Here is a 14,524-nt window from a genome sequence, read left to right on the forward strand (position 1 = left end):
CCAAAGTTAGCCTTGCCTTCTGGTCAAATTGATTCTGGGTATACCACAGATATCTCTCTATTCATAATTGGACTAATTAAAAAAACTACTGAATAAAATGTTATGTTATTTAAAAATAAACATACAAAACCAGACTATCTCGTTATATTTTGGTCGTGAGATTATTTGTATACCTTAGCAAGATTTTGTCTTGCTTAAAGCCAACAATCAAGCCAAGGCGAATAAAAAATCTTTCTATAAGTCAGATTTTTGTCTAAGTAATGCAACCAACATTGTTTGGACTTGTATTATCACGCCATAAATATAATCATCTAATTTTGACGAAAATACTTGTAAAATTTAGGTTTTTTATATCATTAACACAAGATTTTATTTCTTTTTATTTGTTTTCCAACATAATTCCATTTTTCAAATTCCAAACCGTTAGGCGTTTGTATATGTTAGTCGTTTGTTTTGTCTATTGTCATCAAACAAAAGGTTTGTTGTCAAACAAAAAGGTCGCCAAAAAAATCAACCAACGTTAACAAAGTTATAACCATCGGAGCTATTTGATATGGTGACTTGGTCCGCCTGAATCCGAAATATCCATGCAAAATATCAGCACTAGCTTTAAGAATCCAGTTGGAGTTCTTTATAGGGTATTAAAATAATTTTCTTTTCAAAATATTTCTCAACAGTTGTAGAAACTTAAAAGTAAAATGAAGCAACCCAATCACTTATAATACATACATACGTTTGGAGTGAATGATTTGAAACTGAACAAGGAAATAGTTATGCGAGTTCAAAAATTGCTATGATTACTAGAATTCAATCGATGAAGAAATTTTGGAAATGGTATAAATTAAACATTTTTCGAGGCCTTTGGACGAGCAACCACTTGTGAGCTATCAGCTGCCACGTGTTGCATGCCCCAGCTTCCAATACATTTTCATACTCAGGCTCAGCTCTGTAAACAAAGCCGGCAAAAGGCCCGAGTGAAATCCACACACTTGGTTGTGTGTGCGTGGGTGTAGAGTGTGCGGCAGGTTCAGGTCTCGCACTTTTTGCTGGCCGAATGCCGGCAGCCAGTCCGATGACAGAGACGAGCACTTTGAGTGAAAGCTTTTGACTAGCACGAAGTCGAAACTCGATTGCCACTGGCTGTGGCATTCGCAGTCGTTGGGGCAATTTTCTATTTTCCTTTTTGTTCGTCGATTCGCCAGTGTTATGGTTGCTTCGTGCTTGCGTTACGTTTTTTTTTTTTCGCCCTAATGGCCTGAACATCTCTTGGCGGAATTCTTAATATTCCGGCCAAATGAAAGTGCCGTCAGTTGTTGTGCAGGCGTGCACGAGTACGGTCCGATTCAGCATACGGGCGGTTTGGTTTCTCGGAGTGATCAAACAAAAATAAACAAAAAACTACATAAAAATCTGAGCAAGAAGAGACCCCCAAATCAAAAGTGGTGCTAAAAATATTCAAAGATTTTTTAGATGAATAATTTTTGTGATTTTTTTTTTTTTTTTTTTTTTTTGGCTTGGATTTTTGTTGTTGGTGTTTGTTTGCTGATTGTGTGTCAAGATCAATGAATGAGAAGTGTTATGTTCTATGTATGTGTGTGTGTGTGTGTAAAGTGTGTGTGTGTAGGGTGTGTAGTGTGTGTCTTTACGTACTTCTTGGCATAATTTAATCAGTTACCCATCCGTTTGTCTGTCTGTTGCTGCTGCTACTTCTGTTTTCCTCTGCATTTATCTATCAATTGAAGTGAAATTGACTGGAAAATCGCTTTAAATTCGCCCCACATACATGGCGTATGAGTTATTTCTCTATATAATTATTTTTGTTCTCGCTTTTTTTTTTGAAAAGTATGCCACATCAGTGCTGAGTCATGCTGCAAACGAATATAGAAAAGACCAAAGATATTCTAAAACAAGAAGAGCAATCCAAATTCAATCATATTGACAATCTAAATATAATTAAAACTCCATCGGATTTGGTCAGCTGGAAGTTTCTCGATCAAGTCACAAATAATTCTGAACTACCGGATAGCGATCAGCATCTTAATATTGACTTTGTGGTGAGTGCACAACTGAAAAGATCTACAATTCATAAAGCTTCTAAGATCATGGCTAAACTCAAATATCAAACAAACTCAAATCAACATTATTCGTGTCAAATAAATTTATTAATAAGTTTTTGTATGAATGATTTAATGCTTATATCAAATAAAAAAGTAATAATATTATTTATCAGTCATCAGACTGTCTTAGATGAAATTGAAATGATAATAAAATGTTAAAATCATTAACAATTAAATTTCACTCTGAATTCAATTTATGTTTAATATTTCCATTCAGTTCTTATAATCTAATTGAAAGAGTAAGAAAAAGTTTGAATTTTTAATAATAAAATATTCTTGCTGTCTATGCCTAGACAGAGATCAATCTAAAATGATAATTTAGTGATGAAGCAATCTTCATTAGTTCTCTAGTTATTAGAAACGATCATTCAAAACAAAATTGCTAAAATTAGCTCAAGCAATTTATTCAAAACATATTTCAACCGAGCTGTTGACAAATATATTGTGAATTAAACAGGACAAGCAGAGCGAAAGTGCCCCGCCCCCTTAACAATAAATTCAAGTGGCCTTTAATAATTTTTGACAACACAAACAACATAAGGCAGTATTGTTAGTTTAAACACACACACACACACACACACACACAAAATGGCAGGGGGAGAAGGCGACGAGAGGAAAATTTAAGGCTTAGCGTCCTTTCGGCACTTATGTACGCATGATTTGAATAAAAATGTTGAGCATGCGGCAGGACCCAACGACAAGGACAACAACTGTTCAACTGTTTGTTGTCTACTGGCCCCGTAAAACGTACGAGTGCTATTAAATGAGGCAACTACAACACCTTTTACAAGGCATAACATGAAAATTGTAACAAAAATATGAAATTGCTTCTACTTGGAAACAGAATGGACTGCTTCCAAGGGTTGGCGCTGGTGGATAGGGGAGCTGGGAGCAAGCGGGGTTACACGGTAGTAGTAGCAGTATTATTTCGAAAGACCATAGCCATGCCTTTTCTCTTGAGCCGGCGGGAAGGGTATGCCGGGTAACAATATTTAGTGCCCGCAACGTGCCACAGGCACAGCCGGTTCAACTTCGACCCTTGGCAGAAATACATATGTGTGTGTCTGGGACCGCTGCTCCTGCTGCTGCTGCTGCTGTCGTTGTTGATAACTTAATAGCAGGACAATGCAATACTTTCCATTTACGAGTTCATTTGTATACACACAAAGACAGGCACACACATACACACACAGAGACAGATAGGACTAGCCAAAGTGTTGGCCTGTCTGCACCCATGGCTCCGGTCTGTCTAGTCATGGCTTGAAATAAGCCCATTTCGCTTCAAATTACCCACTGTCAAGGACTTTTAAACAACTTCATAAGTTGCTCTTTCCGAGAGTGCACACACACACACACACACACACACAGACAATCTCATTCATACACTTAAACACACATGCAAAAGCGCGCGCGTTGCATAGTACGAAACAGATTTAACCAGATGTTTCCTTTTAGCTTTAGCTTAAAACGATTCCATGACTACATCTATATACTCTAACCAGAAATAGAACAAACCTGCATCTTGCTTTCCCCTTTAAACAGAATTTCAATTAATCCAATTATTGAAAGCAATCGACCCAATTTAAACCACAAATCAGACACAAAGGAAAAATGTTAACTAGAGCCAGAGTTTGAGGTCAGATGATGTGGAATTCAAAAACTGAATTGAATTGGCAAAATTAAGCAGAACTAAAACCAGCACTCAGCCAAAATAAAATGGAACTAAATTTTGAAACGGAAATTTAATTAAATATTAAATTACATAACCAAGATAAATGTCTTAAGGTATTTAAAAACTTAAAAAATTGTCAAAAAAATAAAAAACAGAAATAAAATACAAATAAACCATTTGAAAGGGCGATCTAAATATTATATATGATTAACAGCTTAAAGATTTAGTTGATATTATTATACAAATAACACTTAATATTTCGGATTCGGATCAGACAATAATTATAAATTGAGATACATAAAAAAAATGTAAAAAAAGTTAACAATCAACTTTAATGTTCAATATCCTAGGGTTATCCTCAAAGATATTTTGGATCCTCCATCCATCCATCCATCCATAATGAAATGATAAAAGATTTGGTTATGTTTTTGTTATAAAGTTAACTTTGATTTTTGTTAGTAAATATGACAATTGCTATAAATTAATAAGATGTAAGTAGAATAAAGTTTCAAAAGCAAACGAAAGAAGTTTAAATACTAAAAAGAATATTTCAGGACTTCTGTTTAAAAACTTCTCACGCTTATAATGCTGTGCGCTTTTGTTTTTTATTTTTTGCCCATTTTCTAAATTGAAAATTTTTGGATGGTAAAGTTTTTTGTTTTTTAGCAAAGTGGGATTCGCTTCATTTTTCATTTTGGCATACTTTACAGTAATTTCCGATGGCATGTCTGGACTTAAATCTGCTACTATGCATATACATACATATAAATACACATATATGTATACTAGTCAGCCAATTGCAGTTATAGACAAGGATGGAGACGTAGTTTTTTTTTTTTTTTTGCAGCATATGTTGCACAAGTGGCCATAAAAACGTGTGACAACAACAAAAACAAGAGCATTAACTATAGTAAAGCAGCAACTGTATCTGTAACTTAACTGTAACTGGATGTACGTGATGCCCCGGCTACCAGACCCTTTTCCCTCTTGACTTTACTCCTGCCTCTTACGGCTGTGTGATGGCAGTAAACATCTTTATCCCAATGGCCAGAGCCAACATTTGTGGAATGCGTGTTGTAATAACACCAAACCGAAACCGAAACCGAAACTGAAACCATGAAACCCAAACCCAACACAATTCGACTCTGTCTGCAGACACTAAATCAACTTCAACTTTAACTCTCATAGCATTTGCATGCAGCAAACAGAAGAAAGGACTTTCCTCGTCCAATCAACCACTGCAAAATTATTATATCCATATATGTATATACATACGTACTTGTAGGTAAAATATACCAAAATCAGCAGCAAAAGTCAAGTGGCTAGTGGCGTTAAAATAACCCAATGACTTTTTACTTTAACCTAAGCCAAATACCAGTTTTATTCAAAGTAACAACTTTTAAATATTCTAGCAGAAAAATATTGCTTGCTAACTTACATCTCGAAGTAACTTAATTATATATATGAAAGATCAATGGCAAACCGATTGATCGCTAGTGAAAGTCAAAAATTAACTTTAATCAATTGACTGATCATTATTTAGATGAAGATATTGAAAAATATTAATAAGTGATAAAGTCCTATCAGAGTTGATCGATTTAACATTGTATTAGAAACTAAATTAGTCCTTTAATTATATAAGGTCTACTGTAATCGACGACAACAATAATTAATATAAACTTTCATTCCCTAGAGTGAAAATTTAGTAAAATTCGGTTCTAATATGGTACAAGCATAACTTCTGTGGGTTTGTGTGGGTTTGTCTTTCAAACTTTATATGTGGTCCATTTCATTTCTTTTGTATTTCAGTCAGACTTTTGGCAAATGACATTCAAATCGACTCGACTCTCCACTTATCCCCATTTATTGTACACTCAATTTCAGATTAAATTCTTTGGTTGGCCATAAACAATATTATCGTATGGATATAACAAATATATGCTAGTTCTATAAACATAAACACAAACCATGGTCATGGTCTAAGTGCTTCGGTTTTTCAGTATGTACATTAAATCTGACCACATGGGAAATATACACAAAATTTTAAAATCAAATTCACGTTCTATTTCATTTTACGACTCTTACATATGTTTAGCCTTCACGCAATTGAACGTAAGAGCCATAAATCATTAGCAAAAAAGAAAAGCCAACAACAACGTACATACATACACAACAAAAAAACCAAAAGAAAAACAACAACAAAAAACTATTTATAAACACAGATTTTCTTTTTATTAAGCATAAGCAAAAATATTCATAAATACTTATATTTGTGCTCTTCTGTGTGTGCCTGTTTATTTTTCTCATTTCATTTCAAAAAATTTCCTAATTTTAGTTAATTTCAATTTCCGTTTACCTGCTGTGTTGGAGATAATCTGAAATGTATATGAATATAAATCGTATATGTTTTTAATCTCTATTTAAAAACCTAGTTTCTTCCAAGTGCTAATTATGATATATTAAAATATTTGTGTATACCTTTGCAATATACAAATTGGTCATGTCAAAAATTTAGCTTTCCCTTTGATTTAATTTTTTTTTCATGCTGTTTGCAGTAAAATGATTTACTTACTTACGCTGCCAATGAATTACTTATTTATTTATTTATGAGCTACCCAACACCAACAACAACGAGAGTGTTAAAGAGCGTGAGAAGAGAGAGAAAGAGTGAGAGAGAGCGAGGAAAGGATAGAGTGAGCGCGAGAACTCCATTCATTCATAATTTATTCATTTATGACATTTTTATTTTATTTATTATGATTTCTTTTGACAGAAAGGTTTAATAAAATGCACGCACACACACACACACACACAGAGACTATCCATCTTGCTCTGGCAGCTCATACATGTAAATGAATTCCATATACACACACACAAGGCAGATGCATCCATAATTGAAGAAGTGCAACGTGTGAAGCTCGTCGTCAACTGAGCCTCTCAACAGCTGCCCTGGTAATCTGGTTCTGTTTCTGGCCATGATCCTGGCCACCTCTGTTCACTTGGCCACACACAGCTCTATGTGTATGCATTGCCATACATTTCATCAAGGCCAAATAAATTGTTATTAACATTTATATACACATTTAATTATAACCAAAGAGCCATCACTATCCATAACAAATTGAGTTTTTGCAAACATCAGTGAAAAACAAATTCACACAAAATTCTAGATGAAATTTAAACAAAATTAAATTCAAGCGACAATTGGCATTTACCGATTAGCCACAGTTTAATAGCTATTGATTTCTATTCTCTGATTATATGCCATGAATAACAATTTGATCACAAAATTCAGGTCGTTAGCCATTTAATAACGAATCTAAATAAAGCTTAAACAAAAGATAATATTGTCTACTAGTTTAATTCTAGAAGTGTTGTTGCTACATTTTTATGAAAATAACTGTCACTAACTTTTTATCAATTAAATGATAACGAGATTGATCAATTTCTAAACATCTGGTTTAATCTTCACAATGCATATGATGGCCATTGTTATATGAACTTTTGTAATGGAATATAAAATGATCTTATTTCAAAATTTACTACTTAAAGTCTTCTCTTGATTGAAATAAGAAACAATTTAAAGTACATCACTATATTAATTTTTGAATCACTGGTTAAGACTTGTTGTTAGTTACAGTGGCGAGCATAAGTGAGTGGATGGTCAGAAAACTGACTCTGGCCATCCATAAAAACCAAGCCAAACAAGCAAAAAGCAAAAATTTGAATGAGTTTGATGACAATATGGGTAAAGATCAGTGGCTGAGTATTCTGCAAGTCCATCTTCCTATGTGTTCCTAAATATAGTATTGGGGTGGGCAGCGTCCAAACCTTTAACCGATTGAACATCTTTGCTCAATTGTGAAAAGAGAGCTTGGGTAGTACGAATCAGCCACCACAAACATGTACATGTAAAATATATATAATTTGGTAGGAAACAGACCAAATCGTATAGATCAAGTTATTATGAACAATTGTTTTTGTTTGTTTGAGTTTGTGTTTGTCGTTGTTTTAAGATTCAAAATAAAATATAAAAACAAAAATATAATATTTGATAGATTTGCTTGTAAAGATTGGTTTTATGGATGGCCAAAGTCTGCTTCGTTATACAGTCCACTCACTTTTGCTTGCCACTGTGTAATTTAGCCACTTTTCTAATATCTCGCAAGTTTTTTTAGTTAATGGGGGGTAAAAGTTCATGAGTTATCTTTTGTGTATGCTAATTCAAGGTTAATGAGTCTAAAGTGGGCGGGGCGCGTTTTGATCAAAACAACTCATTAAAAAATGCTAAACATGTGCCAGTGTGTGTGTGTGTGTGTGAGCCCATGTACATGTAATTAAAATTTGTTATTTATAATTTGTTTATTTGGCTTTAATTGTGTGTATTTTCATTCACAGCCCGCAACTTGCCAGCCGATAAAAGAGCCAAAAAACATAAGGTAAGAATTTATCAACTCATTACACCCATATCATATATGTATATATAGACTCAAATCTCATTACGCCCAGCACTAGTCATCCCTAATCCTTGTTCATACATTCACAAAACAATTTAGCAATGGAATGGCATTGACAACTGGCCTTCTAAACGTCGAAATTCTTTCGCAGCCCATAGTTGTCAATACCGAGGCATATGCGAATGCAGATCCGGATGTGGACGCCGATACGGAGGTGGAAGCACCAAGTTTTCATTTTACCACACCAACATCAACATTTCGAAGGAAAAAACAACAGCAATTAGACAGGACATCAATTGAACCATCATCTACTGCAACATGGACGGCGCCGAGCCGACGCATAGTCTCTGCCCATATTAGTGACGATGTCACAGTCACCATGCTAGAAGGTAGCATTAACTCGTCAACAGCTACCCGAAAGCTGCCACCGATTGCTGCCACAACAAAACCCAAATCATCGACTGGAGCCACACCTAAAACTAAGCGTAGAAATAGCCAAAATCTTGGTCAAATGACTGCCACCAGCCACAGCGGTTCGGGTTCTGGTTCGGTTCATATTAAGACAGCCATCATGCCAGGAGTTGCAGGATCATCTGCCGGGTCCGGAGCTGGAGCTGGACCAGCAGGCCACTCTCAATCTCAATCTCAAACCCAAACACATGCATCACGCAACCGGACAGGAGTGACGACAGCACGAACGGGAGGCGTCAATAGTAGTGGTAATGTTGGTGGTGGCCGGGTCGATGGCTTTGTCGGTGGAATAGAGACATATTTGGGTCTGATCGGTTGGCGTAAGAAATGCCTCTATACATTGCTTTTACTGCTGATGCTGTTAATTATCACCAATCTGGTTCTCACACTCTGGATACTCAAAGTCATGGAGTTCTCAACGGTGATTGATTCGCTTCGCATCGAATAGGACATAAATTGTAATCGTTGTACTAATTGCAGGAGGGCATGGGACAACTGAAAATCGTACCTGGTGGCATACAACTGTCCGGTCAGGCCATAATTATGGACATGTTACGCGCATCCACAATTCGCTCCCGTCATGGTCAACCTATATCCATAGGTAAGTTAAATCTTTCACGCTAGATTAAAATCGTTTATTTCTTCAAAAAACTTTCTTGAATTTGTTTCGTTTTCCAAATATTTTACAAGATATGTTTTGTTTGATGATTCGCATTAATGAATTCTCAATAAATTTGACTATTCGATGGGAGCTGAGGACGAATTGTTAAACTTGACCTTAGTGACGCAGGAAAACTAAGGAAATTCTAAGTTGTATTTCAGTAGCTTTCGAATCGCGGTCGTAAAGATAATAACAATCACGCTTATCACGCTGCAGCGTGCTGATTAAGATAACATCCCAAACGAAGTTACAAACATCTAATTTAAATTATAATACCCTCTACAAGGGACTAAATAAGATGTTTCTAAAGGAGTTGAAATAACTTTTTTTTCATTACGTTGGAATAAATTGCTTGATGACAAATGAAATATATTTGGCTAGAGATTCTGACTGCATTGTCAATGTTATCTATGCCCATTAATATTCATGTGGACGCAATTTTACGTTTCATCATTCATGACCAATAGGTTGCTTCGGTAGGTCGGCTATCCGGCTCATCAGTCTGAATCAGTGTTTCGTCATTGACCTTCTAGTGGAAAATATCAAAGTCATTGGCAGGTTGTTGGCCATGACTGGCGGCATATTTGGTGGCATGTCGCATGTTTAATGAACTGCACTTGTCGCCCCATTATGTGCAGCCAGTGGTATTTGTTTACCCTATCCATTCATCCATCTAACACGCCCCCTACCTCCCACTCCCCTACCCGAAGCACTTTCAAGTTGAGCCTAGCCAGAGGAGAGATTAAACGATGCGACAGGGCAAAAGGGGGAGTGTCGGCGGCAAGGTTTTGGCGACAAATGTGTGATGTTGCGAGCCAAGCCATAAATCAACAAATACGTAGATATACAACGTACATACATTTATACATGCGTATGCAGATATACATAATATATGTATGTATGTATTGTGGATGGGGGAATGAATGCAAAAGGTAGGCTGGGATATCTACCCGAAGATGTTAAATATCTAAAGACATTCAAAATAATAGAAGACGAGATCGCGGTGGACAGAAAGATGTGTGGATATGGGTAGCCAAGATGCACAATTACAGATAAGCCATATGAAGGCGCCGACCAAAGAAGACAGATGGCATTTTGCCCACTCTCACTTTCCATCTCTCTCTCTCCCTCCAGGTAAAAGTTTCTCTCAGCGATAAGTAGCAAACCACAGACACGCACTCGGATGTCAAGGAAGTGTAAAGTGGTAAGGGTAGAGCAGAATAGGAAGTGGTGGGTTACGCCAAGTATGCGCTCAGGTACACGATGCCACCATGATAGCCCCAACAATGAATAACAGCCATGACCATGGCGCAAAAGTCTGAAATTTGATTTCCGTTTCCCCCGTACCATATACATATGTACGTGCCATCTATGTTCTATGTCCTGTTCACACTTTGTCTCCTTTTCCACTGTCGCATGTCTTGTGAAAAATGTGAAATGTCTTCATATTGTACAATAAGAAATTAGAAATTTCATATCTATATAGAACACAAATTGGAAATGTACAATCTACTTAAGTGTATACCCTTTTTTTTTGTTTGGAAAACTTCTTAGGACTTGTTTTAAATTATTTCAACATAAACTAAACATTTATAGACTGACTCTTTGTTTCTCTCTCTCTATCTCTTTTTCTCTTTTCAAACATTTTTTGCTGTGTGTTTTCGGGCGACAGAATCATCACGTAATTTTTCAATCAATACACGTGACTCGAATGGCATGCTGGAGAATCATTTATTTCTGGGACACGATAAGTTCGAGTGTCTGTCGTCGGGTTTTCGCATCAATGATACAAACGGACGAAATTTATTTTCCGTAAATCGAAATGAAGTCACTATTGGAGCGCATGCATTGCGGATCGATGGTGAGGGTGGCGCCATCTTTCGGGAATCTGTACAAACGCCACATGTGCGTGCCGACCCTGGCAGGGAGTTAAGGTAAGTTCAATTCAATCCTCAAGCGATCAGAAGCACACGAAATACTTTGCTATAGCTATTGCTATTGCTATTGCTATTGCTGTGGCAGCGGCAGTGGCAGTGGTAACCCGTGTTGCGGCCAATTAAAGTGAAGTGCAATGAAATTGAAAGCCAATCTGTTGGTATGCCACAGAACTGAAATTGCTCAGAGAGTGCAACAGCAGTGTCGCGGCAGTCATCGCGCATTGCTGTCGCTGCTGTCGCCGCCGTTGGCCGTGTTGAAATTCAACAACTGTAATAAATTTCAGAGAATTCATATCCACGTTGTGGGGACACATGTGAATTTTAGTTCAGGAGTGGATGAAAAAGAGAGAGAGAGAGAGAGAGAAAGCAGGCCGCAACCGGGGGAAATCTGAGAAATAAAAAATTAAAAACAAACATTCGCCTGGCAGATGCCCAGCATCTCCCTCTCTCTCTTTCGCTCCCTCTCTATCTCTATCACACATTCACAAACTCTCTCTGCCTTTGGACACGTGTGTGTATGTATGTACATACATATATGGATATTTGTGTGTTTGTGTGTGCGTCACCTTTGCGGCGATAAAAACAACAAGAAACCAACACAGCACACAAATCGCTGGCAGGCAAGAGACGCAATCGTTGACATTGGAGTTGCGTTGGGGGACACTGTCTTTCCCCTTTCCCCTTTAGCCTAGAGTCATTCCCTCCACACCGTTAACCCTTTCTTTTTCTCTCAGTCTTTGAGGTGTTGGCTTGCAGCTGAAAATACACACAAACACACACCGACACATTGTAAAGCCTTAATAAAAAAGAGATGCCCAAGGTCCATTCCCCCCGCCAACAAATATGTTTGCCTACTTCTCTGCGCATACATCCAACTGATATACGAACACATACATATACAAACATTGGCAATGAATTGAAAAGCGCTTTTCCATTTGGTAGGCCCTTTCCCCCTTTTCTGTATTTCGTTTTTGACCACTGTGTGTGTGTGTGTGTAAGGTCTTTTTGTATGCACCATTAACAGGATCGGCCGCTTGTAATAACATTTTCATTGACAAATTTGTTGATGGCCCGGGTTTGTTGGTTCATGAAAATTACAAATTGTCTGGCTGCAGGTACATACATACATACATACCTATACACATTGACTCACACACACACACAAACAGTCGTTCCCTCACACGTACAAGAAATCCATCAAAATTGCATTTTATGGACATTTGCCCTGAAAAGCATACTATGATTTTTATACCCTTGCAAAAAGGGTATATTAATTTTGGTCAGAAGTGTGCAACGCATAGAACGAAGCATCTCCGACCATACAAAGTATATATATTCTTGATCAGCACGACGAGACGAGTTCAACTAGCCATGTCCGTCCGTCCGTCCGTCCGTCCGTCTGGATCAACGCAAACTCCTCCTAGAACTCCTCCGTAAGAGCTACAGAGCTGAAATTTTGCCCGTAGGCTTGTATATACTGCAGGCGTTGTATATCTCGGATTCAGCCGGATCGGACCACTATATCATATAGCTCCTATACAAACCCCAAAGTCACGAACAGCGACTTTTCTCAATGAAACTTAATATTAGAGAGTTTACTACGCCTATAAGCGACTATGCCAAATTTGATCAAGATCGGGTGACTATATCATATAGCTCCCATAGGAACGATTGGTCGAAAACAGTGACTTTGATCAATATCTTCGTTATTTCCTATGATTGTAGGCCATTCTTTCGCAAACATAATCCTTTTTAGATAAAACGTTCTTCCACATTCCAATCAATATTGGCTAATAGGTAAGGAAAGAGTTACCAAAAAAGTTGCAAGGGTATACAAACTTTGACCCGGTCGAAGTTAGCCCCGGCCCTCTGGTTTCTTTTACTATTTGATTTATGCAAATTGCTGACAAAATGTTTTGCACTAATTTTCCACAATTTTCAAAAGTTTTAAAACAATTTTTTAATCTAATGCACAGACTGGAATCGCCGACACGTCAATTGGAGATGACAGCCGCCAAGGATATCACTCTGCAATCCCGTGCCGGTGGCATAGAAATTATGGCTCTAGAAGATGTCAAATTTCGTGCACTCGATGGAAGTGTAAGTATAAAAGACAATTGAAAGGGTGCAATAATCGATTCTAGAGGGGATTAAGAGAACTAATCCTTTACCATTAACACTTGTAATCAATTCCTTTGTGTATATCTGTGTGTTGCGTGTTTCTTTTGGTTTTTCTTTTAGCTGCGTCTCGAATCATCTAAAATATTGATGCCCAATTTACGTACCGCCCAGCCACCGATATTGGGCACTGCCCAGAATCGTGACCACTTGCATCGTGTATTTCAATTGTGCGCCTGTTCGAATGGTAAACTTTTTCTTGCAGCACCGCATTCAATATGCGCCGGAGACGATTCGACAGTTTGCAGATGATCTGCATGTGCATGTAAATTGAATGAACCAACTCACAGCGATTTGCCAATCACATCACAATTTATTAAACATATGTATGATATATCATCATATTCTACATCCGAATACGCATACCTACAACATGGCTGGTAAACGGGGAAAAATGAAGAGATTCCATTGAAAATATTAACTTTTCAGTCATAAATTTCTTTTCAGTTATGATTGTCGAATAAAGTATGCTTTGCTAGTATCCATAAGAAAGTTTAGATCCAAATAATGTCGATATTAATATAGATAATTGATGCATCTTTGACAAAATTCTAAAGTTAACAATTGGAATTATTTTCGCAATCGAATTTTTGTTGGGTTTTAAGTCAAAAGTAAATCAAAATATTTTTAGAGGTTTCGACAAGATATGGGTTAAGAATTATTATTGTTTTTAGTTATTTATATAGTCCCATTTGAATTAGTTAATTTATATTTGTAAGTCTCAATTTTAAATGCTTTGTTATTCTAACTTTCCCTGGGCGTTTAATTATATATTAACTAATCTCATGTTGAATTATCATATTGTTTGTGTAAAAAATAAAAGAATTCAGTATATAAAAAAAGAATAAGGTACATACATACATACATACCATACATATACAAATACTATATCCCATACCATATCTAATATAGCACACACGACTATAAACAAATAACATAAACTTATGATATTTGATTGGAAATTAGGTCAAAACAAATATTACTTCAGAAATTCAAATTCAAGAACAAAATCAAGAGCTTCTTAGACACTT

The 14,524-nt window shown here is 36.7% G+C and overlaps 1 protein-coding gene across 3 annotated transcripts; it reads left to right on the top strand.

Annotated features, from left to right (window-relative positions):
- Positions 1-1,324: 1,324 nt before the first annotated feature.
- Scgdelta (sarcoglycan delta) lies at positions 1,325-13,990 on the top strand. 3 transcript variants are annotated; one of them, XM_068298585.1, is made up of 8 exons: positions 1,325-1,442; positions 1,844-2,054; positions 8,188-8,228; positions 8,398-9,138; positions 9,198-9,318; positions 11,051-11,312; positions 13,292-13,415; positions 13,557-13,990. In XM_068298585.1, the coding sequence occupies exons 4-8, from the start codon at positions 8,626-8,628 to the stop codon at positions 13,743-13,745; spliced, it is 1,209 nt and encodes a 402-aa protein (XP_068154686.1). In that variant the 5' UTR covers positions 1,325-1,442; positions 1,844-2,054; positions 8,188-8,228; positions 8,398-8,625; the 3' UTR covers positions 13,746-13,990. The 3 variants fall into 3 exon arrangements, with proteins under 3 accessions (XP_068154686.1, XP_068154687.1, XP_068154684.1); XM_068298586.1 differs by having other exon boundaries at positions 1,382-1,439; XM_068298583.1 differs by lacking the exons at positions 1,325-1,442; positions 1,844-2,054 and adding an exon at positions 8,082-8,122.
- The last annotated feature ends 534 nt before the right edge of the window (positions 13,991-14,524 follow it).

Source organism: Drosophila tropicalis, unplaced genomic scaffold, assembly GCF_018151085.1.
Source record: "Drosophila tropicalis isolate 14030-0801.00 unplaced genomic scaffold, ASM1815108v1 contig_867, whole genome shotgun sequence".
Classification (NCBI taxonomy): Eukaryota; Metazoa; Arthropoda; class Insecta; order Diptera; family Drosophilidae; genus Drosophila; species Drosophila tropicalis.